A 26,902-nucleotide genomic window follows, 5' to 3' on the forward strand; every position below is an offset into this window, starting at 1 on the left:
CAGTGAGTATGATGATTTTAACTAATGAAAACATTTATTCAGATTTACAGGTGCAATAAGTGGTTTTGTGTATGTATTTACAATTCCATGTCTACTCCACATTGCTTCACAGAAGAAAATGTCCATAGACGATGGCTTCTTCTTCACAGGAATGTCCTTCACTTCAGTTCTATTCCACTTTGCCATTCCTGTTTTAGGATTTCTGAACTTGATTGCTCAATTTTTAATTTCAGATTCCTGAAATGGAAAGTTGTAGCTTTATTACTAACAATTCAATAGCTTTTTTACTGTGATTTTTGCTATAATATTATTTTTGTCTACAATGGGAGATAATAAATATGTTTGTACCATCAATTCATTCATAAAAAAATATGAAGCTGAGCTACTAAAATGAATGGCTATATATATGCATCCTGAACCTTTCATTCACACCAAAAATATCTCACAGAAGGTGCAGCTGAGAATTGATATTTCATTCCCCCTCAATGAATGACCTTTTAAGTACTTATAATGCGGCACTTATTTTGCCTTAAACAAGTACTAATAGAAATTATGTACAGAATAATAAATCAATGATATGTGATAAACTGTATTTACGAATTCTAAAAATTCTTGTATTCTAAAAAAAGTGATCTGTTATAAAGAGTAGACACCAAATCAATTGTGATGTCTAACTAAGAGTAAACTCAGGATTTATTGAATATATATGTATATAGAGAAGGTATCATATTTTCATGCATGTGACTTTGAAGATCAGTGTATTCATATTTATTCTTGTAACTCATGCATGAAAAGAAATTACCTGTGGCACCAGAGGCTGTTGTTTATGAGGACCAAAGAAACAATAAAGATACTTTTACAATAATGCATTTTTCTTGTAAAGCCATACTGTATCTATTCCAGACCCAATAGTACTTGTTGGTATCCAATTAGGTAAGGGAAATCTACATGCCGCAACAACAGCACCTTCAGCAAGCTCCTCCTTTAGCTTCTCTTCTAAATCAGCCATCTTTTCATTAAAGAAATATTTGGAATGATATTAATTAACCAAATAATAATAAATAATAAATTATATTTACCAAAAGGCCTGGAATATACAGATATAAAGTGTTTATAATATTTGTAACAAAGTATATTAGCAGAATAATAGTTTGATATTGCAGCAATATTGTTTCAGGAAAAAAAATAATGGATTTAAGTGGACAGATATTCCTGAATTGGAGTAAAAACATTTGGGTAGTAGAAAGGCATCCACTTTCATTTTTAACAAAGAGACGTCCATGGAAACTTAAAGCTCCTAGGGAAGATTATTATATAACTGGAGACCCAATGTTTCAGACCACAAGCAGTTTTCCCGGTTCGAAGAAAAGGTACATGACGGTACAGTTTGTTATTTGGTACCACACTCCTGTATTTGTGAGTTTAGCACAAATTCTTGAAAATTAATTTAACATAAAGCAAAGCAGTGAATACATAAAATAAGAAACAGGTACTGTACAAAGGATTATGAACAATGGTAGATAATTTACATTCAACATTACCTTATAGCTTTCTTATGAAATTTCAAAATATTCTAGGTATGGGTTGAAGAATACTACTGTAGAATGCTTTTCGGTAGACAGACATAAAATTCACCATAGTATAGAGTTAGTAGCACTCCTAATGAAATGGTAGATCTGAAAGCTTTGATAGGGAAACAGATGGAGCTGAGTTACATAGCTAAAGAGTGAGTATGCATTTCCCAAGATATAGTATCAATGATGACACCAAGGTGTGTAGAGCAATTCACTTGTGGAATGATTCTTATTAATATTGGAAAAGTCGTTGAAATAAGATGTATTAATATTGAGTTTTAGGAATTATTGTTACACCATTTACATAACTGCTGAGAAACAGAAAATTACAATGAAACAAAATGAGATGAGGTATGAAATTTGTATCATCCAAATAAAAAACAGGATAAATATCACTAAATGAACCAGGGAAGCACTTATTGACATGAGTGACCCACTATATGGCCAATTAAGGCCATATAGTGGGCTCAACAAGGCTGTGCTGGCGTGCCTGAACCTTCAGCCCCACACTGTGGATCCCCTATTTGGTGAAAGCTGCCTATGTAAGCCACATGGAGAAGGTGTTTGGAGTCTTTTGGTGCTCGTGTAACCTAGGGAATGGTCACACCTGTGGCAGAACAAGAGAAGGAACATTGCCTCCTGCCTTCTTTCCCTCAGATAATATGTGTGATTCTTCCTGCTCAGGGATGCCCTCCCCTATTGCTTGAATATGATATGCCCTAGCGTTTCATATGAGGTGAACTCCACCCCTCACCTATCAAAACAATTTTTGAGTTGATGGATGTAAGTTTATGATAGGAGTATCTCATTATCTTATACTTCAATTTCTTATCCCTTGTCCAAATCCTTTTTATTGGTTCTCCACCCCTGAGATTACTATGTGGGGTACTAAGTTTACATCAACAAATTTATTGTTGCAGTTTCACAAAAATTAACATATTGGAGTACCTGCTGCCTTCTCGCCCTCGTGAAAATGAGTGAAAACAATGATAAAGTATGAAGGAGCGTCATTTATCTGAAGTAATTGATATTCAATAGAAATTTGTATTTTGCTGCCTACCTTTGTCACCAATGCAATTAATCAATCATTAGCAAATGATCAAATGATGTTTCTATTTAAAAAAGTAATATTGATATCAATAATTGAATACATTTTGGGAATACATAGAATTATGTGAAGGATGTTGGAGCATGTTCATTCAGTCATCCACTGACAACAAGCTAAAGAAATTAATGAGTAGTATGAAAAATTATACCACCATAAGAACTTATGCGAGATGCTGCGACAGTAATTTTTAATAGTCATCTGCTAATATGCATGAAAATGCAGAAATTTCAAAATGAAAAAATAATTAGTGGTAAAAACAATCTCAGTCAAACTGAATGATTTTTATACTATGGAATTTATGCAGATATCAATTTTTTAAATATATAATGTTGTATAGTTTCACAGAACATGCCAAATCAAATGGCGACATTCCAAAGTAAACTATGAGGGGCAGCCAGATAAAAACCTAAGTGGTGAACACACTAGACTAGTCTGCGCACCAAGACGGAGATATAAAACAGCTGTGGGTGCCTGTGAGTTGTCACTATTCAGTTCTCCTACCACAGCAATGGCAGCATCGATAAGTAAAAACAGCGCTGCCACCTTTCGTGCAGAATGTGTGCCATGGTGGGAGTTCAGTTTTCATTTGACTTCCCCTTATACATAATATATGAATGTTAGGATTGGGATGGTGCAGTGGCTAACATACTGGCTTCCCACCTGAGGTTCCTGGGTTCAAATGCTGGAGGCAGCAGATTTTTTTCAGTGGTATCCCGAACCCTACCTAAGGTTTTTTGTGGAGAGCACTTTAAGTGAGTACTCCGTCTGTCAGATAATTATAACTGTAGACCATTTAGAGTCTTTCATTAATACTTATGTCCTAATATGTCCCAAGTCGATATTGAAAGGGTAGGAATAGATCAAATATTTACGAGTAAATATTTAATATTCTAGTTTTGGGTACTCCCTCAATTTCTGTAGTATTATTGTCACAGTCTGGTGTATGTATGTAGACATCAATCACTTGTATTAAGATTTTTTTTTATATCCAACCTACCATTTCTTGGACACCAAAAATTACAATGTTGGCATACGGATGGAGATGAAATTTCCATAGATCACATCTGTGAAATCTGGGATAGCATTGCTCCAGTATTCTTCCCTTTTTGTATTCCCTGTATGCATGAAGTCGAGAGTAAAGAACAAGCCATGGGTTGAGTTCAACACCTTTGGCCTTAAATCCCTTTCTTGCTGCAAACAACACCTAAACATAAGTGAAGACATATTTATTTTTTGAAATGAAACCATGAAAATACAATTCTGAGTCACAAATATGGATAGTTAAATAGGATTTACTATGCGGCCATCTCCACTGCCTAGATCGACCAAGGGACCAGTCCTTCCTTTTAGTGCCTGAAATACATTGTTCACTTGCGTAGTTGTTGCAGGTACATACGGAAGGCATACACGCCGCAATGCAGGAAGTATGAATGGGGCACACACTGCTGTTAATGCAACAGCTGCCCCACCTGAAAAAACAAATATGCACCAAGTTGAAACTTAATCATAAATACAAATTGATATCCAGAAATATGTCATCCTTAAGAAGGAGAAGAGGAAATTAGGCTAACTATGGCATTAGGGAAGCTATGGCTGAACTAAATACATCATTAAAACTCTTCTGTCCTTTTAAATTATTCTGGTATTGAAGATATTACTTTGTTATTAAATTTTTTACCAATTGAGCTACATGTTTAAGGGTTAGAATTTTCCCATCTCAGAATGCTCATTTACCCACGATCATTTAAAAAATAATTTGAATTTCTGAAAGAAATGTAACACATATTTTGCAAAATGTAAATGTGTATGTATATTTCAATCATGAGGGGGGATGGTTTGTGAAGAATATACTATAATAATGAGGATTATCTGCTATAATGTTTGCTATTATTGCCCCTCCAGATTGTTTCCTTCCTTGTGATCAAATACCATAAATCCTGTTAGCAGCCAATTTATCTTCTTTCTGTACCATTTAATAGTTTAGTTTTCTTGAGAAAAGCAAATGTCTTTTGTATATTAGCATCTTTCCCTGCTGTGCTCCAGTGGGTGATTATAAGTTTGCAAGCAGCTCCTGACATTTTAATTCATTTCCTGATAAAACCACTTAAAAAAATTATGCAATTGGTAGTGTGTTAAGACTCATTGCTAAACCATAACATAGTGTCTGCGTAGCATAGCAAGCCTCCACCTTAACCCTTATGATTGTCCCTGTTGTGGACATAATTTTCCTATAAAGAAGCAGAGCCTATGTGCATTCTCTTTCAAAATTAAAATTGCAATTTTTCACAGTGATGTATTTCATACAATATTTTACAAGCAATGCACACAATCCTAAATGCATTGTACCCTGTTCATAATAAATCCCTGGAAAATTGAAATTTTATTTTTCTGCAATATGTTTGATGTTCACATATCAAAGTCTGCTACTACTACCTATAAGTGTATCCTTGAGTGTAAATTCTCATATAATGAATTTTGAGATACTTATTCCTGGAGGTTAGTCACTGGCATAGGCTAATCTCCTCTATATCAATGTGTATCTGCATATGAGGAAAATTAGTCCATGGAGTGGGGTTAGCGTCCATACAAACCATCTGAATTAGATCATTAGATCTAAATATTATATCCATGAAACACCTTTGATCTACATAGATATACATAGGAATCTAGAAATTAGATGCAGTGAAAGATTGGAAAGAGCAAAAATAAAGAAAGGAGAGGGCCAGGGCTGCTCTTCACCACCATTGATATTTAATGAATATATTAAGAAGGCATTTAATAAGATACAGGGAATGATAAGAGATGGTGCATGATTTCAAGGGGAAAAAACAAGTATGTTATGATTTGTGGACAAAAGAGCTACACTGTCAGAGAAGAATTGAATGTCTAATGAGGATACCACTCAATCTGGAGAAGGGGTTGAAAAAATAGGAGTGGTTGACTGCAAATTTTTGCAAACCACAGTTACAAGTTTCCCTTCAACAAAAATGTTTCCCATCAATCAATAAATTGCAATGGATTACCTCACAGTTTCAAATGAGTAAGTTTTCTTTAAAATTAAATCCTCGAGATAAACAAGTTTAAAACTATGATAATGGTGTGCAGTCAATGATGGGAAGAACATTTTCAAGTAAGACTATGGAAAGGCACACAACAAGTTGTACTGTTAAGGCATGGGGATCAATAGGAAGTGAAGAAGCAAAAGGGATGTAGAACACAGAATAGGAATGGCAAAGAAGGCTCTCTATCAGGACCAGAAACTGCTAATGACAAATAATACTAGAATGGGCATAAGGAAGGAATTCAATAAAATTTATACATGGAGACTAGTTTTCTACGGATATTTAACTTAGGCGATAGGAGCAGCTAAGAAAAGAAGATTGGAGGCAAAGAAAATGTGGTACTACAGAAGAGTGCTGAAAATTAAGTGGATACATAGATTCACAACGGAAGAAATACTTCAAAGTACTGAGGTAAAGTGAGGTAAGGGATGAGAATAAATGCAAACAAAACAAAGGATGTGGTTTTCAAGAAGAAGAAAAGCTAAGTAAAATATTAAAATTGAAGAGCAAAAACTGTATTAGGTAGAAAAATTTACCTATCTTCAAAGTTTTTTGGACCAATAGGGCCTGAGTAATATGGACATAAGAAAAAGAATGACAGGCAATGGGGCTTTCACAAGAAGGGCAATGATGACAGGGATGATGAATAAGGATTTAAGTAAAGGCTGGTCCAAAATTTGATATAGAGTATTATTTCATTCTGTGGGGAAACATAGTCACTGAAGCAAGATGATAGGCATAGACTGGATTGTTTTAAGATGCACGTGAGAAGAAGTAAGTAAAAGGTGAAATGGACAGAGAGGAAAACAAACAAAGTGGTAGTAGGCATGGTGGGAGAGAAGAGAGGATTGTTGGGAGAAATCTAAAAGAGGCAGGAAAGGTGGATGCAGAAAATTTCAATTGGCAATGGGGTGTTGAGGATTGTGAAAGAGGGGAGAACATTAGGGACACAAGGAAGATGAAGGCATAAAATAGGCATGTTGGATGAAATGAAGAGCGGCTTAATCGGCTTTTTCATTAAATAAATTTAAAACAAGGTGTATGCTCTGCTTAAAATAATTAACTGTAACGTGTGAGTGAGAAATGTATGTGATAAACCCATATGTACTTCCTTGTATGTTTTAATGTGTAATGAATGGATTGAGTGGTTTATGACTCATAATCAAGAACATTACCACCAGGCTATCACCTACTTGTAATGCTGGTTGTTAAATAAATAAATAAATAATATGGGGTGTCTGGTTATCATGTTAGATTAAGCTAAGAAAGGTAGTGAATGGGTGTCCATCCAAGACCTACCTCAAACAGTGGACTACCAAATAATGAAAATAATATTGATAAGGCTGATCTTAAAGAAATTTTATTTATAATTTATCATATAACAGTGTCCTAAAAATTATCATGATTCTAAACATGTATTTACAAGTGCAAAATCTGCAGAAAGACAGAAAGTAATGCAAGGGAATGGAAATCTTTAAAGAATTATTATTGCTACATTTTACTGCCATTTCCTTTTATTACTATTTCACCATTTCATTTCACTAGTTATTTTCATTTTGGAAATATGATGACAAAACAACTTTTAGACATTAATTTTATTTGTGAAAAAGTTTATGATTTTTCATTTAAGCTATGATTCCCTTTCTTAAACTGTTGAAATTCTATGGAACTACTCCTTAAAACAAAGCAATTAATTGAAGTGAGCAGCTGATGACAGACTTTACATGTTTAAGGGGGTCACATAAGATAAACAATAACATACATACGCCATATATACAACATAGCATAAGAGATACCAAATCACCCTGCCTATGCCATTGCTAACGGGTTTCTGTGCACAATGAGAAATCCTACCCCTAGGAAGTTCATTTTTTGATTAGCAATGGAACATTGAAAGGAAATTATTTGTATTCTTCTGATGTTGGATACTTGCAACCTGTCATTTCTCAACTTATGACTATTATCCCATGGTTGAAAGGGCCTTCATTAATGATGGGGCAGAGTAGTGACACACAAGGCCATACCAGTCATACATTTCCGATGTGCCCCAACATTACTTGTGGTCCTTTCAGCCAATGGATTGTAGTCACGGCTGAATTAATAAATAGGATATGTATGAACTCATACATATCCTAAGTGAATCCTTCTCCTCAAATGCTACTAGGCATAAAGTAGCTACAATTTAAATGCACATTCCATCTTATGCCTATGATGACCTCACCCATTTCTTTTCTGACACCACCCTTTTGTTTTGTCTTTACCAAGTAAATTTTCATATATTATTTACCTCACATTTCATCATGTTTGCTCTCACACTTTTATGACTTATGTATGTTTAGAAAAAGGTGAAATATTTTCACTCGCAGAGAAACCATTACCAAAAGAGCATGGAAAACATTGTATTTTATTGGAAAACTATCCAAAATGTTAAGTTAACTCTGTTTAACTTCTAATTTGCTCCTTGGTAAGATCTGTTTAGAATTCATTTCTATTGTATGAAAAACTTCAATTAGAACTCTAATATAGCAAATAGAAAAGATCGGAAAATTATTCCTTGGGATCCTTACAATTAAGACTGGAGTAATATACTCAAAATATTAAATACTGGAATCATCAAGTGAATTAGGCATCACTTAAAAAGTGCAGAGTTCATACTCATCTTCTGATTTTATATAATTCTGGTCCATTTCTTCTGTAAAAGATTAATGTTCCCATTAAACCTAGACTCCAAGACTTTTCAGTCTTCTTTCAAAGCACTAACTAGGATCTTCTTCCATCAACCCAAGATTCATGAGGCTTGCTAACTTATATTCTTCATTTGACGTTTTCACGTTTAAATTTTTTCAAATGCAAATGCAGAATATCCTTATTAATAATACGAGATTTATTTAAGTATGACGTAAATTTTGCTAAATTTTAATTAAAAAAGTCTTGTATTAGCATTCTTTCGGTCTAGTAGTTTTATCTGCTGCGTCCAAAAACTCAAATATTTATTTGCAAAATACTTATTCTATCCCAAATGTATACAATATTGGAGAAATCATATTAAGATTAGTATCGTTGAAACGTTTGGTGAAAAATTACTGCAAGAAACTTTTTCTAAAAATAATAAGACGACTGACTGGTTCTTGTCTCAATAATGCTTGTAACACATTTAAACAGTAACTGCCGTGACTAACAAATGAGTAACTTTACCGAAGGTTAATGAAAAAATTGAAATATAATACAACATACATATCATCAAAAAACTCTTGTAGCGATTGTCGTTGAAAACAAATAGCAAGGAAGTTGATTTTGTGCTTGCGACTATGCCAGAAGAATGCAATATAATATGAGTACAATCCCCGAAAACAATCACAGTATATATTTATAAATAATCTAAGCACCTGTAACGCCGGCAAAAATATATCCCACAAAGGATTTACTCGAAGGAGAAGAATATTGCTCGAATTCCGTTGGTTTGTTTGCAGCGCTATTTCCTACCATCTCCATTCGCCGACTCTTCTAATGCCGCGTGTTGGCGTATATCGTATGCTATTTGTTTTAAGTGGAGATGCCGGGAAGAGTGAATCATTAGTAACGTTGGTAACTTAAGCAACATACACTGTATTCCTTAAAGGAGTGGCGTTAAACTTTAAGTAGAAAACGAAATTCGATAATTTATTGTATCTATTGATTATTTTTGGAACCTACGTCGAATTTCGCATTGCAATCTTTTTCTGAGTAATTCTTGAAACACCAAGATTATTGAGAAGTCCTTGTATCACAGCAGTGACGTTATCTTGTACTTGGCCTCAATTTTATTTCTATACCACCAATGGAAAAGCGAACATTCTATTTGAATTGGTTGAGTACTGTGACTTCATAAAGTCCAGTATTAACTAATACATTGATCACCCCATTATCATGATGTAATGTACTAAGTTACTTTGGACAAAAAATTGTAGACGATTTTAGTGTGTTGATATTAATGTCTTACGGCAGTATTCAAGTGTAGTCGATGTTTTTTCATCATGCCAACGGATGACACATTTGGGGCGAAGAAGAAGGGAATCGGAAAAAAGAAAAGGTAATATAACTCTGATGGTTTTATCTTGTTGTAAGGAACATTTTTCATAAATTCGTTAAAAAAATCAGGAGTCTGGCAATTTGCACCACATATTGTCATTTTGACGTTGTGAGAGAAGTGGCCAAATCTTTAGGCATGAGAGAAGTGGTTGAGTCTGGATCTTGGGATATATTCTGGACTGATATGTCTGTGTCAATGGAACGAGCGAAGAACATGAAAGGATATCAGGCATGACTATGCATTTTTGAACCAATCAGGTATCTTGGTACTTATATTCTAATGGAGCAATTAAATTCAATTTAATTTTATTTTGAAACTAGAGGATAAACCACTTCCCAGGAATGTCAGAAATTTGCCGAAAAGATTTATTGGCACGCAATCTGATGAGGATGAAAAAATCATTTCCAGAAGATTATGCATTTTTTCCAAAAACTTGGATTTTACCAGCAGAGTTTGTATACACCAGTTGCTTATAACCTATTTAGAAATTTGCCATGGGATTAATATTTCAATCATTAATCACTAACATTTCAGTTGTGGTCGGCTAGACAACATTATTTCAGCCTCAATGTATTAATTAATACATATTCAAAAGGTTTCGTATTTTAGATGACTTTGATTTTGAAATCCCTCCTGCTGGTGGAGAGGACAAAGAGACTGAATATTCTTAGGTATAGCTGTTGTATTTTAACTATTTCTTTACATTGTCTTTGCAACAATTAGAATTATCAGAGTAAATAATTGTAACATGGCAACGGAAAAAAGAAATAAACAACTAATAAAAGTTGCAGTGGTATTTTGGGAAATTGCATGTTCCAAAAATGTGTGAAGAATTATGAAATGTTACAGAAGAATTGTTTTTTATTAGGTTTTGATACCTAATAAGTGCTATTCTGGCATTTTAGTGGCAAATTTGTTGATGTATTACAGCTATGGAGATTTAAGTAATGGAAGGTCCAGCAAGAAAGGTAAAATATTCATTCTGAAGCCATTCCTTTCATCACAAGGTAGAGGCATTTTCCTTTCCATTGGTCTGAAGAATATTCCATATTTTGAACGAATGATATGTCAAAGGTATATTACTAAGGTAAGAGTTGAAAAAATGTGTGAAAAACAGTAGTAGTTGGTTGTTTTAACATGAGCATCTCTGTATATTTCAGCCTTTTTTAATAGATGGTTTTAAGTTCGACTTGAGAGTTTACACACTAGTGACATCTTGTGTTCCACTGCGAGTTTATGTTTACAACGAAGGGCTTGCGAGGTAAAAATTAGTATGTTGGTAAGGATTTTATTTACCATTTCATCGAACTACAGGTCCATTTACAAGGTCTCTTGAAAATTATTAATTAATGTTATTGGTATTCTACCACTTGGGTGGTTTTGGATGTAGATATAATATAAAAGGATACAATGATGTATTTCTTTGCCTCTCCTAATGAAACACAACCTTATATCTGATGCAATAATGAACCCTCTTCAATTTCCCATTCTTCCTTCTATCTATCCAAATGCCTCTCCTATTCCTACCCCTTCCCACTTGCCTAACATTATCCATTCTTTTACAGTCATCAACATCCCGTCACCAATCAACATGCTCTGCATCTATCTCTCCTGATTCTTTGGATTTTTCACAACAATATCCTCTCATCTTTCAACGCCCCTAGTATTTCCACATTTATTTTCCTTCAGTCCACTGCACCTCTTCCATCCTTATCCACACCCATTATTTCAAAAGCCTCCAACAGATCATCCTGCTTCAATGACCCTGTTTCTGCACTGTATAAAACTATACTCAATATCAAATTTTTGATGAGCCTTTTCTTAACATCCTCACTCAACATAACTCTTCTCAATTCCTACCTGCTTGTGAAAGCTTCTTTGCCTTATGCAGTTCTTCTCTTTATATCTCCACTACTTTCCCCCTTGGTCCAGAACACTTCTCTGATAGATAAACTGTTTCACTTGCTTGAGTTTATGAACTCTTATTTTGGTATTTAAATTAGCCTTCCTCTTGCTCGAAAACCACAATCTTTTTTTTGTTTGAATTTTTTCTCCTCCCATATTAATGGCACTGATTGTTCTCTTCACTTAGCAATGCTTGCAACCCCTTAGCTGACTGGAAAACTTGAAAACTATGCATATAATGATGCAGTTTCAGGTGTAGCATGGTGGAAATCTTTCATGATGAAAGAAAACCATTGGTTTTCCACATAAAATTTTTTTTGTTTTGACCTAGGCTTTGTTACAGCGTAACATCTGCAGGTTACTTCTTCAGGGACCTGAACATGTTACGCTGTAGCAAAACCTAGGTCATAATAAAAGAATTCTGTGTGGAAAAGCAAAGTATCTTCTTTAATACATATAATATTAAGTATCCTAAACCATGCCAAATTTTAAAAGTAGACATGATAAGTGGCAAAGCAATATTCATACCATATCCAAGAATAGTCATTAATTTTAATTCATGCCATCCCAACAGTCCAAAAAGCATACCTAATCTTGATTTTCTGAAGTTTTAAGGTGATGACAAATAGAGCTGCTACCACTCAACTTTCCTTTGCTCAACAACTGAAATGAATTTATGTATCAGCTAACTGTTGCTCTGCAATTGCCCTTTCTCTTATGCGAATCATCAATTTATTTCTGAACAAAGGTATTTTCCCATCCATTGTAGAACCTGCTAAAATAATTCATATGCATAAGCAAAATTCTCCATAAGGCCGACCAATTATTGGCATATTGCCATGATATATTCTTTTACTTTAATATCTGAGTAGATAGTGTACTCTTGCATTATCAAATACTTAAAAAATGTAGTTTACCATACCAGTCTCAGCATGGCTTCCTTAAAGGTAAATCCACAACTACTCTTTTCGTTGTACTTCAAGCTCTTCACAACACTGTTAATAGAAAAAAAGACAGCTCTTGGTCTATTCTCCGAGCTGTCCAAAGCATTTGATACTGTTGGTCACCCAATCTCAAATTAACTCTCCCTCAACCAAGATAAATGATGATCAACTAAATATGTATGCAGTTGACACGCAGCTAACAATCAGAGCCCACTTAATAAAACTTGTCAAATCTAAGGCAAAACAAACCACAATAAAAATGTTTACCCTTAAAAAATGCTGCCATTGAACCTGCTCAAAACTCCCCATATTCTTTTTCATCAATATCAGAAATGGATCAAGTAACCTACCCTAAAATTTTCAGATCATTCACAGCAATGGTATATAATCCCTTGGGGTTACCACTATTGACACCTTTGACCGGTCGAATCACATCAAAATTGTGTATAAAACAACTGCACTTCAATACTTACCTGTTGTCTATTAACTTGCAAACATCCATAATGATTAACCATAAACCTGTGTGAATTTTATTCCTTGTAATTATTTTGGTGACTTTGTTTTCACCAGCATATGTCCATTTGATCATAGGTATAATGCTTGCTGTTTTTTTGCAATAAACTTAAACAAACACATTATAATGATAGTGATAATACTTGTATTAACTGATATTGTGTTAATCCTTTTCAGTCGCCTAATGTTTGTGTATCAATAAACCTATTTTGGTCATATTATTATTGTGTGAGAAGGACCTTAGTTCCAATGCTGCTATTGTTAACTCTGAGGCTGCTGTTAGAATTCATTAAACTCTTTCAACCTCACAAATGTTGAATTTCTTACAAATGTTGCATGAACTCTAAAAAGACTAAATTTTTTCTTAAGATTTCAACTACTCTATAAATGTGAAGAAAATAATTCTAATTATGGTTCACTACAAAGCAAGGCTTTTGGTAATTCTTGTATTTTTTAACATGAAAATAACCCTAGATTGGAAGCAAATAATGAAAATTACAGAGAATTAATATTTATTGTTTCTACAGTCTGGTACCTTTCTTATAGGCCATGGGCTAAGTTATACATGTAAATTATAAAACCATCTCTTCTAGACTCTTTCTCTCCGAAGCTCTCTTAAATTTCGCATTGCTATACTCATACAAATATGCTACCATTACTCAAAATTACCTAAAGTATCTTAAAGGTTAATTTTTTTAGGGGCCAGCCGATAAGTTTCTCAGAATAGGAGCTCCTATAGTTCATTTAAATTCATTAAATTATTTTTTCTTTTCCCCAGATTTGCCACCAAAAAATATTCCAGGCCTTCAAATTGTAATTTAACAAATGTGTATATGCATTTGACTAATTATGCCCTGAATAAATTTAGTCGTGCATACATCGCAGATGGTGAATTTGGAAGCAAAAGGTAATAAAACTAGTTTTTTGTGTACACTTTGGTGTTGTTCTTACTATTTTAATGGATATACTCCACTGATTATTCAAAATTTAACTTATTATGGAATAAGATATCCTTTTTAGAAAAATATCCTCATTAAATACTTGGCTGAGTGATCGTGGATTTGATGTAACCAGCATATGGAATAAAATAGATGATGTAATCATAAAAACTTTGCTGTCTGCCCACCAGACCTTAAAACATAACTATTCTGTCTGTTTTTCTTCAAGAAAATTACACCAAGCATGCTTTGAACTTCTTGGTTTTGATATCATTCTAGATCATAAGTTGCAACCTTTCTTGTTGGAGGTAGGTAAATCATAAATATATTTTGTCTTGTACTATCCTGGAAATGTGTAATAGACATTGGATGGCTCATGATATTCCTGTATGGATGAATTAGGTATTTCATCTGTAGGTTAATCACTCTCCCAGTTTTGGGACTAAATCAGAAGTTGATAAGGAAGTGAAAACTAACCTAATACTGGATACATTTCAAATCCTGAATATTAATAAAATGGAAAAGAAGAAAATTATAAGAGAAGAAAAACAAAGATGTAAAGGCAGGCTTCTTCAAGGAATCCGCAACAGACTTGATACGTAAGATTTTCTTGAGATAATGTTTAATACTGGTTGCTTTTTGTAAGTTACAGATTAGCAACATTTTGATGATCTCAGACTTAGATATGTTCTTAGTTATGGATATGTGCAGTATGGATATTCCTTCATAGAAATTAGGTTTGATCCGAATGTGAAATAAATCAATATATGAATTACAATTGGGGTTGTTAACCTTATATTTCTTAAGTGATAATGAACCGTTTTGCACCCTAATTCATTCAGAATTGATTCAGAATGAAGTATAAACAATTCGATTTAAAGTTCATCAATTACTGTTAATCATCAATTGTAATATGGAGCTGGATTTCCAGGTCTGGTAAAGGCAACTGGGCCAGATCCTGAGTTCCTTGTCCAATTGATCCAACATTTCTCTCGTGGATTATTCACCAAAATTTTAAATTCAAGCACCAGTGAGAATGAAAGATTACCACCAAAATGAAATGTAATCAACTTGAACTGCACCTTCGTCAAGTTTAATATAAGACTCTTTGAGTTCCTGTACAGGGATATGAACTCGAAATCAATTTATACAAGTTTTTTTTTAAATTCTGCTTGGTGTAATATTCATGGAAAAGAAAAGTAGTGGTTCATACAGGTGAACGATTACTCATTAGGATAATTCAGGTTGTTCCTCCTCTTTTACATCTAGATCTATATCAGTTAAAAGGTTTTGTTATACCTGCCATAGTAGCTGTATTGACTTCTCTTTATTTCCATCAATTCTTGGAAGGATCAGGGCTCTTGTCTCATCCTCCATGTTACTGGCAGCATCACTCTTCAAGGTACATTCACAGGATTTATTGAATTTTTTGGCAGCCTCACCCAAGAATGCATACTCTCCCCTTATTCAACCTGAGTTTATTTAATGATACAGAGTACTGCCGCAATTAGTTAAATCTAATTAGGCATTACTGGCCATCAGCCTTAATTTTATGTGGTCCCTATTGTTGAACTATTTTCTCCCAGCAATGTGGAAAATCTTTGAATCACAGCATGAAACAAATCCAAAACTGAAGGAAAAACTTTTTGAAAGAGTTGGTTGACTTTAAGAGAGACTATGAGAGACATCAAGTACAAAATAATATTATCATAATTTCATAATTGATAAAATAATTTATATATATCTTCTTTATCAGTACTATTGTTTGGCAAAGTGCCATTCATTTAACAAAATACCCATGTATTTGACACTTCATATGCACATAAATGCATTAGAATTTATTGCAAATTCAATGATAAGACGATCTGAGGAACAGGTTGGCACAGTAGCTAGTGCACTGGCTTACCATCCAGAGCACCCCGGTTCTAATTCCTGCAGTGGCAGAATTTTTCAGAGTTGTCCTGGTCCCCACTTGAGTGCCATTTGGGGAGCACTTCCAAGTGATGTGTACCCTCCATGGTATGGGACTTAAATTGTGGGCCCTTTGTCATGGTAGGCCAATGCCAACTCCATATTTCTCTCTGCCCTTTCCCAAAAATCCTACCTTTATTGAATTACCAACCTATCCCTAATGGGAGAAATAATCTCAGCTGTCGGTCACCTACTCTTGTGATTATTACTGTAGGGAGAAATTTGACTGTCAGGTGGTTGCATAGGATTTCATAGAATTATGGGATGTCACACTCATTAATTTAACTCATTCCTTTAAAAATTACTTATACTTATGAAGATAGGGGGCATGGTAGTCCAGTATGTATAGTGCTGGTTTACTGACTGTAGGGCCCAAGTTTAATTCCTTGGAAGCTTCTGGGCACCCTCAGTTTCACCTAAGCCATGTGATTTTTTTCTTGGAAACTACAGGCAGAACAAAGAAAGAAATACAGGTCAATCATTTGCCCACAGTTTCTGTACACTTGCCCCATGTTTGCTTTAGGGAAAGTGCTCTGGCTTCACCTTGAGGCCATCCAAAATACGGCTGTTCGGGCCCTACTCCAAGTGAGTTGATTTACTTGAATTGCTGACATGCAAGCGGCACATGAACTCCTGTTCGTTGTGGAGTTTATTTGCGCACAAGTTGCATCATTTCAATCCCACCTCACACCGTCTGGAAATCCACAGTTACAAACCATCTGGGGCTATGATCCCGGAGAGAAAAATGCATATACACTGCCTAAATGTATTACTCACCTATGAGTCTTTCCTGTGTCTTTAAATCTTAATTTTCTTCTTAGCAATAATAATGTTCTTCATAAGCCGCTTCATGGCCCGACAGGTCTCTTTGTCTGTCCTCAATGTTTTGGTATAGTTCTATCCTCTTCATGGTCTTGCTACCACCCTCTTCCCTTTGCCCAAGTGTAATATCCCGCTGCAGGAAATGGGTGCTCCTTGGCTCCATTTCCTTTTTGTACCACTCTATGCTCAGTGTGTGCTAGTGGGCAGTTATAATTGTTACTGACGTTCTTATTTGTACTTGTTTGTAAAAAGCCATTCCCTGTCGGCTTTCCTTTCTTGTTAGTTTAAGAATTCATATTTTATTCCTAGTTTTAAGTTTCTCCTTCTCAAAAACCACACTTCCACTTCAGCTATGTTTCTTTCTTTTAATACCATGCGTTTCTCATGTGCAATGACCAGTAAGGGTGAGAATTCACTCACCGGGATGGTTTATACTTGCACGTTCAGGCAGTCAATGAACATTTCGGAAGGAACTGGCCTTCCTATCCTGATGTGTAAATTTCACACATCATTGGGCTTATCATTAGAGCTATTTATTTATTGTCTCTTTATTGTGGCAAGATTGAGACTACAATATATACTTCCTTCTTCATATAACCCCTAAACATAACATTGAAGACAATGACAAACACACATGCCCTAGGTGTAGGAAAACCAATGTAGGTGGGAACTGCCAAGTATGTGTGCTGTGAATGGTGAATAAGGAGACATTATCTAATCTTGGATGAGATTCCCAATGAAAACATAAAATTCTGTGATAGTAAATATGTAACTTTGAGAGTAATGCTGCTAATATCAAACAGGATGGGGAAATAATCTCGCTCCATAGAAGATTTGGTAGAAATAATAGAGGTTGTTTAATCAACATTTTTTATGGGGAATTTAATGACCCAAGGATGAATGACGTTTTTTTGTGTCGTTTGGAAAAATTAGTTTGCTGTGAAAAATGAAGAGAAATTGCTGATAAATGTTAGTTGATAACTATGCGCTGGTATTCCAGGGTGTCGAATATTAAAGTTGCATTCTTTGGTAGGTCAGGATTTTATTCAATTGCTTCATAGGGAATGTATTTCCATAAATAATTTGTATCTGGAAAGTATTTATCACTGGATTGGGAACACTTGTGCTGGCTACTCCTGCTCAATAAATTACACAGCTTTGGTTTTTTCTGGGGCATGCTCTGTGTTTTTGAACCAACTCATCTTTATGGTTATACATATTTGAGTAAATTAATATGCTTTTTTCTACAAACTATGTGTTAACTTTTTTGTCGAATAATCGTAAATCATTCCTTTTCATAATTAAAGGAGGGGTTATTTCTTCATTATGTATGCATAGTTGAATTACCAAACATTATCCGGGAGGCAGACTGAATGGATCCATTCATCCAAGTGCCTCAATTATTTGATTGCATACTCACGATTTTCAAATCAACCATTCAGGGATGTGGGCTGCATCAATGAAAATACGAGTACCTGTGCCAGATGCATTTCAATCCAATTTCACAATGACTTTATCTTTCAGACATGAGGAAATGTCCAGGAGGGAGCAAAGATTACAAGACCAGAAAAAGTGGGAAAAAGAACACATGGGGAATTTTCGAATGATTTACCCAATGGAAAATTCATTGAAATATGATGAATTCATTAAGGATGATGTTTCAATATTCCAACCAACCATTGCAACTCGCACCTATGAAGAAGCAGTTAGGCGAAGTAGAACTGAAATTGAGGTATTGTTTAAATCCAAATTATACCAGTATAGATTTAAATATTTATGATGATGTATTTCCTCACATTATCAATATGAAGAATCCAATCATGCAACTTCAGTGAATTTTTGATTTCATCATTTTTATCAGCAAAACATTTTCTGGAAAAAACGCAAACTTGGCCAGAAATGGAGGAACCTGGGTTTGAATCCCAGTCTAGATGATTTTGATAATGATAATTATGATTTTTGCATTATGAATTTCCTTATGTAGATGATTCTCATCATTGGGTCATTCCACCAACTAGCAGTAACTGTATTTCTCACGGGTTCTTTGAATTAAGATTTATTAGAAGAGAATGGGAAAATGAGACAATAAGGTTAAAGAGTAATCTTACTAGTTAGGTTTCATTTAGACTATGCTACTTGTGTATGAGATCCTCATGAAGTTTGATTGTTGGCTTGCCAAATTGGGTTGTGTGCAGCGTAAAGGAGCTACATTTTTAAAATTTCCTGATAAATTGGGCAGTATTTCAAAGTTATTGGAGAAATAGGTTGGGAGTTACTCATGGAGTGAATATTTAATTACAGATTAAATCTCTTTCATTAATTGGAAGGAGGTCTCTTTAGCAATGATGTTGACAATATATTAGTTAGTAATATATTAATATATATATTTTGGTGGGAGAGATCATGTTCATAAAATTAGAGTGATTTAGTGTATAACAGATTGCTTTAAGATATTATTTTCCCCATGAATGATAAGGGATTAGAATAACATTTAACTGTGCTAGGGGGAAAAGTATTTTGTATCAAAAGTAGTCGGATGTTTAATCACCTCCTACCATACACCCTAGGGGTGGTTTGCAGGTTACCATGTAGAAAAAATGTATTATTGACCCCATCATACTATAGGAGAGATCATGGTATGATTAGACAGGACATGTGTAGAACAGGTTGATTTGCTATAACATTTTTCCTATGAATGATAAGGGACCAGAATAACAGTAGCCAAACACACTAGCAGAGGGAAAAAGTGTTTTTCTTTTTTTATTCTACATGGTCTGGTATGTTGTTATTATCTCATTTAACCTTAGCTATTATCCTTTTTGGTACAGCTCCTCTCTTACGAATAGGGAAGTGTATCTCACTTATATGCTGTATTGCATGTACCTGTAGTTATCATGGTTTTCCTTATTTGCGTTATTTTGCAGATATATATTGCAATTAACAATTTAAAAAAATTTAATTTCGTTTTTGCATGCCTGTTGTTGAATCAACCCTGCCACAGAGCCTATCGGTGGCTTGGAGGGTACCACATAGAATAGCATGTAGATGAAATCCTTGCAAGGCATTCTGTGAGAATTTTAATAAATGACATAAAAAAATTAAAAATACACCAATATTCAAATGTGTGCTTAAGTTTTTATTCAGAAATATTTTTTCAATTTTTACTTAACAGAAATATTTTTTTGGCTGTACAATTATTTGAAAAACTTGTAAGCTTCAAAATAAATTTTTGATCAAAATACATAGGTTGTGCTCATACACTATGGCTACAAAGAATCTTTAACTCATTGTAGCTAATCAACAGTTGATAGAAAATAAAATAGGTGAAATTTATAAATAGATGTTGGTTAAAGTGCAACTCATCATTAAGGACATTAGAAAGTTAAAATTACAATATGATGAGGACAATAAAGGTCCCTTTTGGAATGACAATTAAAAATATAAAGAAACAAACATTTGACATGACAGTATAGAGAAAATATCCACATGTATTCATCTGACCTTGCAGTCTATGACTTCTTGGATTTATAATTCACATGTGGTGGAGCAAGGTGTTCCTCTGAATTAACAGAGAGCATAGAGACACACCTGATTTCATAGAAAAATGAATGTCCTCAAAAGTAGGAAGAAGCATAGTCAACATAGAGCAACTAATGGAGAGAATATTACTAGTAGAGAAAAAAGCAGAACCCACCAACCTGGTCATTGTTCAGGTATATGATGCATGCCACCAAGCCATTAGGATAAACAATCAGTTAGAGGACATACTCACGTGTGTTCCTGTCGGAAAACATTTGATAGTGATGGGGGATTGGAAAGCAACAATAGGCAAAGGAAGAGATCGTGATGAGATTGGGGACTACGATTTAGGCACGAGGAATGACCGCAGGGAGAAAGCAATTGAATTCTGCGGGAGACAAGGGTTAGTCATCACAAACACTTGGTTTAGACACCACAAAAGGTGTAGGTATACATGGAAAATGCCAGGTGACTCAGAAAGGTATTAGTCAGAATATATTATGGTTAGGCACAGATTTAGGAACAGTGTGATCAATTCACACAGCTTCCCGGGAGCGGATGCAGACTCTGACCACAATTTAGTTGTTATGAAGTGTAGCATTTGTTTCAAAAGGATAAGGCTGGGGTGGTGGTGTAGCAAATGGAGTGTAGTAGCATTAACTTGAAATGACAAGGAAGGAGTATCAGGAGGCTGTAAAGAAAATCATAGATGAGGGAAGGAGCTGAGTACTATTGAGGAAAAATGTAATTGCAAAAATGGGATATCAAAAGCTGCAAAATAATAATAATAAAAATAAATGTTATTTGGCCAAAGACCATATTAACAAAATATCAGGTGGATGGTGTATGTTTATGATTTAAGGCACATCAAAAAGGAGAAAAATGTACACAGGCTCCATTGAGATACAAAGATGGTACTGACTATTGCATCAAATGTGGCCTAAACACATGCACATTAAATGTAGCATATCTACAAATATCCATTAAAATTACGGAGTATTAATATAAACCAGACTAAGAGCATTGCTATAAACTAAAAGTATGGACTCAAAGATGAGGAATATTCTTGAGGTATTCGTCAACCAAGTAGAGAATATATTACATTGTAGATATTCTTTGAATTTATATTTGAATCCAGTAGTTCCCTTATTATCCTTCATACTTTTTGGTAATTTGTTACATAATCTGATGCCCATTTGCTTGGGCCCTAATTTCAATGCTTTAGTTCTGATATTGCGGATGGATATAATAGATGTTGTGCCTTCCTCTGGTGTAATGATGATGATAGTCAGAGTTGACAATGAATTGTGAATAGTTGCCAATGTTGTTTTTCATATAAAGAATTAAAAACATAAAAAAAATACATGGGTGTGGTAGAAAATTTAGTTTTTGGAATATAGGCCTTGATGGTGTATTATGAGTTTTCCCAGGGATTATTCTGATGGCTTTCTTTTGCATTTTTAAGATGGTTGGAGAAATGGCAGCTGAGCCCCAAAATATTATATTGTGAATAGGTTATATTTGAATACATTTCCCCATAGTATAAATTAGGTAGTACTGTTTTGCTTGTAGTCTTGTGCAGGTATATTAATAATTAGCAAGTGGAACTGAGCTTTGCAGAAGGGCTTTTACATGTGTATCCTAAGAAATATTTGCACACTAATAAATACCTAAAAATTTACATTCTGTCACTTGCTCAATTGATCATTCCTTAATTTTCACTAGCAGACTATCTGTCACATTCTTATTGCATGAAAAGTTCACCATTTTATTTTTATTTACATTTAAGTCTGGATAGTTATCTGTACACCACTTGTATTGCAAGTGTAAGAGACCTTGATTTTTTCACAAGGCTGGGATGAGTGTGTTGATAATATTGAATTAATGCCATCAGCATACAAAACTAATGCTATTCCTTTAAAATCCTTAAGCAGTTAGTTAGGTCACTAAAATATACCAGAAAAGGGCCCCAGGGCATCTTGTGGCATGCCTTTGGAAACTTAGCATACTTCAGATGTATATCTTAACCCATCTACTGATAACACTACCTCTTGTGTACAATTGTGGACATAGGACTTCATCCAATTTAGAGGAATGAATTTCAGTTCTATTGAGTTCAATTAGAATTCTAGTGTGATAGTGTGATTTTCATTATCAAAAACCTTTGAAAAATCAAAAACAGAGCCCAAGATATTTGTTTAGCATCTAATGAGTTAAGTATGCTGTCGTTTGCCTGATATATGACAATCATAGTAGATATTTCAGATCTAAATCCATGCTGAGAATTGAAAAGTGAGATACATTTTTCTAGATGAGACACTATTTGCATATGCATGGCCTTTTCAAATATTTCAGCAAATGTATTTTTGTGACTATCGGTCTGCAGTTGTTTAAATCAATAACCCAGCCACAGTTTTTGTAAATGGTCACTACTTTTGATTCTTTTAATTAGAATGGGAAAATTCCTTGAATAAAAGATTCATTAATTAAAAAAAAGGGGTGCTTTTGTAGCTTCAAAACAATGATAAATAACTTTACCATGAATTTCATCAAAGCCAGAACAGAATTATTTTTTGACTGTGGTTACAATAGTTTTTATATTAGTGTCAGAACAGGGCTTGACAAATATTAATGATGGTGCATCTCCAAAATGTAAATTAGCTTGAAAGGTAGTTAGACATGGAGCAGGTATTTGGTGACTTGCAAATTTAGTAGTCATTGATGAGTAGCTCATGGCAAAAGATACTATAGGAACTGTTAATCGGAAAAGGACAAGGAAACCATGGATCAAAGATGATGGAGGAAAGTAAATACAGAGTTAAGTGAAAGGAAGTACTAAGAGTTAAATGATAAATTGAGAGGGGTATCAGATAGAGCAAAAGAAGCGTGTTGGAAGATGCAGTGTGAGGATATGGAAAGTTTGCAAAGGAAGGGTGAAATTGGTGTGCTATACAAGAAGGAAAAACACTATCAGGAAGTAAGCTGGAGGTAAGTCAGGTAAAATAATTGTTGAAACCGAAAAGAGAGATGGAAGGAATATATAGAAGAACTGTATAATTAAGAACTTGACCCAGCAAACTTGGACATTGAAAGAAAATATGACGTAGATGAAGATAGCTTATATCTAGGCATACTTGACGATGAGATAGAAAGGGAATTCAGGGAGATGGAATCAAATAAGGCCGTGCGGTAGAACAACATTCCTGCAGAACTACTTAAAGGATTAGAAAAATGTGGGAGAAAGAGTCTATGCGGTAGAACAACATTCCTGCAGAACTACTTAAAGGATTAGAAAAATGTGGGAGAAAGAGTCTATATGGACTAATTCGTGCTGACTAAGAGGAATGAATCTGGCTGGAGACTTAGTGAGATCTGTGTTAGTTCCTATCCCAAAAAAGGTAAAGGCTACATCATGTGAGGACTATTGAGTTTGATTTCGCATGAAGCTGAAGTGGTTCTCAGAATCATGAACTAAAGAATGGAGAGCAGGGCAAATGTTTGCATAGGGGATGATCAGTTTGGGTCCAGAAAGGGGAGAGGCACGTGTGATGCCATTGCGGTAATGAGATTGCTAATCGAGAGGAACATAGAGTCAAGACATATTTGACTGTTTCATAGATTTTGAAAAGTTGTTTGATAGAGTGAATTGGGAAAAACTTATAAATATAATGCTCCAAATAGGAATAGATTGGAGGGATAGGAGACTTATGTGGAATCTGTACATGTTTCAGACTGCTCAGGTGCGAGTGGGGGACAGAGAGCCTGGATGGGCAGTACTAAGGAATAGGAGTAAGGCAGGGTTTTCCATTATTGCCTGTGCTGTTCAAGGGGCATGAAAAGAAATGGAGATAGAAATGTAATTTGGTGGGGAATTCATAGAATCAGTTAGGTTTTCTGATGACCAAGCTCTATTTTATCAGTCAGCCAATGGGCTGCAAGCAATGCTGGGTGCATGGGAAATTCAGTGCGATAGAAATGGGATGAGAATAAATGTAAATAAAACAAAGGTTATATGATTTTCCAGACAGAAAAAGGCTAAGCTAAGCATTAAAATAGGAGGGCAAAAACTAGAGCAGGTAGAAGTTTACGTATCTCGGAAGTGTTTTGGACCAACATGGTCAAAGTAGTAGGGACATAAGGAGAAGAATTGCACTAGGCAAAGAGGCTTTCACAAGGAGAAAGGAGTTGATGACAGGGACTTTGAGTAAGGATATTAAGAAAATACTCGTAAAAACTTTGATATGGAGCATAGCTATGTACGGCATGGAAACCTGGTCATTGAAGCAGGATAGACGTAGATTGGCCAAAATAGTTGGGAGAAGAATTGCAACAGGCAAAGAGGCTTTCACAAGGAGGAGGGATTTGATGACAGGGACATTGAGTAATGATGTATTGTATGTGCATGCCTAAAATTGTTTCGCCCTCAAAAGAACATGATTTTGGCATATTTTTCAATATTTGGTCATATTGAAACCATCTTGAAATTCTAATTAAAGGCAAATTTTATAAACATAAAAAAATAAATGTTGCTAATAATAAATCTTTTAATTGAGGTCAAAGGAAAATTGGGAGCTGAGAAAATTAAGAATGTTAACATGAAAGACAAGAAGGAACAAAATAAAAAGATTATAAATGATAATCCAGGCAAGCATAATTTAGAAAATAAAGTGAAAACCTCATCTGCTGCCACAGAGAGAACAAAAACATCTAAACTTGAAGTTTCTCAGGTAAAGTGATTCCTTGATTTGACTTTGCAGTAATCTGTTATGCAATGATTTGATGTATAAAAACTATAAATAATCCTGCCTAAAAACTAGATCTGTGAGTCTGGAGATTATCATACCGAAGAGAACTATGTACGAAATTCATTTAAGCCACAGGTGATGGAGACAGAGCTTGAAAAAAAAGCAAGACTACTTAGTCAACAAGCAAGAGAAAAGATGATTAAGAATACCGATTTAGTTGCTCAGGTATTTTCAGAAATGAAATCTTTATTTGAGGAACTCATTTGTCTATGGACTCAAAATTAAAATCCCAATGGTTTAATTTTCAGATATATTTTTCACTAAAAAGGCAAAACCTCTTATCAAATGAGGATAAGAGGAAATACGGACATCTTAAAGAGAAATAAGGTACATGTCATGCTCATGGTATATATTCCATACTCTGTCACCTGCAGATATTTTATTGAATTCATAAATGTAATTTTAACATAATTTGCTATGCTCCACTTATGTAATGTACCAAATAAAAAGTTTAAACTCATACTGCATTTACTTTTGTAAATGTTGGATATGAAAAACTTAATCTGAGGGATAGCATTTTACATTTAACATTTTAATTCAGTAGTTTTCGGCTCAATCTAGTGAAATTACATCTTGAGGATACACGATGCAAAAAACTTGATACATTTCAGTAAAGCTTATATACTGTATGGACTGGTTTCATCACGTCATACATATTTTACTTTAAGACATGGTGGCATATACCTGTGAAATGGAAGGATGGAGAGGGAGCAGGCAATGTGAGTTCAAAGGTGATTGGGAATTAATACTGGGGAGAGAGAGAGAGAGGAGGAAAAGGAGAGGCGAGGATGCAGCAAAGGGGGTTGGGTGGGTGTGTAAACCCTCTGTTTGGGGTCAAAATTGCAAAATCTGTAAAATTTTAATTCCTTAGATACACATCGGGCATGGAAAACTGAATGGATAATTATTTAGGTTATTTTCAACAGTTTTTTTGAGGAGGATAGTGGAAGATCTCAACAATAAGTCCTTCATTGGAGGAATCTAATGCTGGTGGAATTGACTCAACTGTTGAGGGTTTTTGCTTCTAATAACTTTCAAAGATGTTCACCCTCCTCATCGAGCAGGATAAATTGTCTTATCAATAACTCTGTCACACATTACCAACAGAGAATGTAAAAAACTGCATTTTTGACATATATCTGTATATTCTGATAGGATTTTGATTATCAACAATGAATGCCATTAGTTTCACGGTTATCATATAAGATAAACAGTAATTCTCACATTCTCTTGAGAAAAAAGAGGTCTTTATGCGGCTCATTATTTTTGTATGTTGTATTAAGTTCAAATGGTTGTTTTCAGCAGGACGGAATGATTGTAGAATTACTGGATACTGTAAAAAGATGAGGGATAACTATCTGTATTTATGATGTGTAGTGTCATGGAAGTTCTCGTATTTGTGAGATTATGTGCAAAACCAACTAATTATCGACACTATAATTCCATCATTAGGTATTTTTCAATTAAAATTTAAAATTATTTCTTGCCATTTGTTCTAATATGGGAAAGATTGATTTAGGCATACTTGTTCAACTTCTCAAATGGTTGCTTGTAGGTAAGTGTTAATATAAATGAACTTTTTTAAGACATTTGATTCTTAAATGTATTTATTAAGGGTAATTTTCAGGTTGTTTAGTTAGTTAATGACTGACAGTTTGAGGCAAAAGGAAAA

The 26,902-nt window shown here is 34.5% G+C and overlaps 3 protein-coding genes across 3 annotated transcripts in view; 2 read left to right on the forward strand and 1 right to left on the reverse strand.

Moving 5' to 3' along the window:
- LOC139694965 (neutral amino acid transporter 9-like) overlaps positions 1 to 865 on the forward strand; it is a 62,497-nt gene extending 61,632 nt beyond the window's left edge. Inside the window, exon 13 of the mRNA XM_071593515.1 lies at positions 43 to 865. Within this exon, the coding sequence (XP_071449616.1) occupies positions 43 to 241 (199 nt within the window). The 3' untranslated portion in view covers positions 242 to 865. The remainder of the gene's footprint in view (positions 1 to 42) is intronic.
- Positions 128 to 9,244, reverse strand: LOC139694967 (ATP synthase subunit C lysine N-methyltransferase). The gene is made up of 5 exons (XM_071593518.1): positions 9,131 to 9,244; positions 3,979 to 4,151; positions 3,680 to 3,886; positions 803 to 1,009; positions 128 to 237 (listed from the first exon to the last, which is right to left on the reverse strand). Exons 1-4 carry the CDS (start codon positions 9,234 to 9,236, stop codon positions 857 to 859), a joined length of 639 nt encoding a protein of 212 aa, XP_071449619.1. The 5' UTR covers positions 9,237 to 9,244; the 3' UTR covers positions 128 to 237; positions 803 to 856.
- A 406-nt stretch (positions 9,245 to 9,650) lies between these two features.
- On the forward strand, positions 9,651 to 25,556 carry TTLL6B (Tubulin tyrosine ligase-like 6B). Its single transcript, XM_071594236.1, has 12 exons — positions 9,651 to 9,655; positions 9,849 to 10,041; positions 10,134 to 10,264; positions 10,744 to 10,900; positions 10,974 to 11,074; positions 13,954 to 14,082; positions 14,196 to 14,421; positions 14,531 to 14,712; positions 18,431 to 18,638; positions 24,979 to 25,152; positions 25,243 to 25,395; positions 25,479 to 25,556. The coding sequence occupies exons 1-12, from the start codon at positions 9,651 to 9,653 to the stop codon at positions 25,554 to 25,556; spliced, it is 1,737 nt and encodes a 578-aa protein (XP_071450337.1).
- Positions 25,557 to 26,902: the final 1,346 nt, after the last annotated feature.

The sequence above is a fragment of the Hetaerina americana genome, unplaced genomic scaffold (genome assembly GCF_022747635.1).
Source record: "Hetaerina americana unplaced genomic scaffold, ioHetAmer1.1.p SCAF_6, whole genome shotgun sequence".
Taxonomy (NCBI): Eukaryota; Metazoa; Arthropoda; class Insecta; order Odonata; family Calopterygidae; genus Hetaerina; species Hetaerina americana.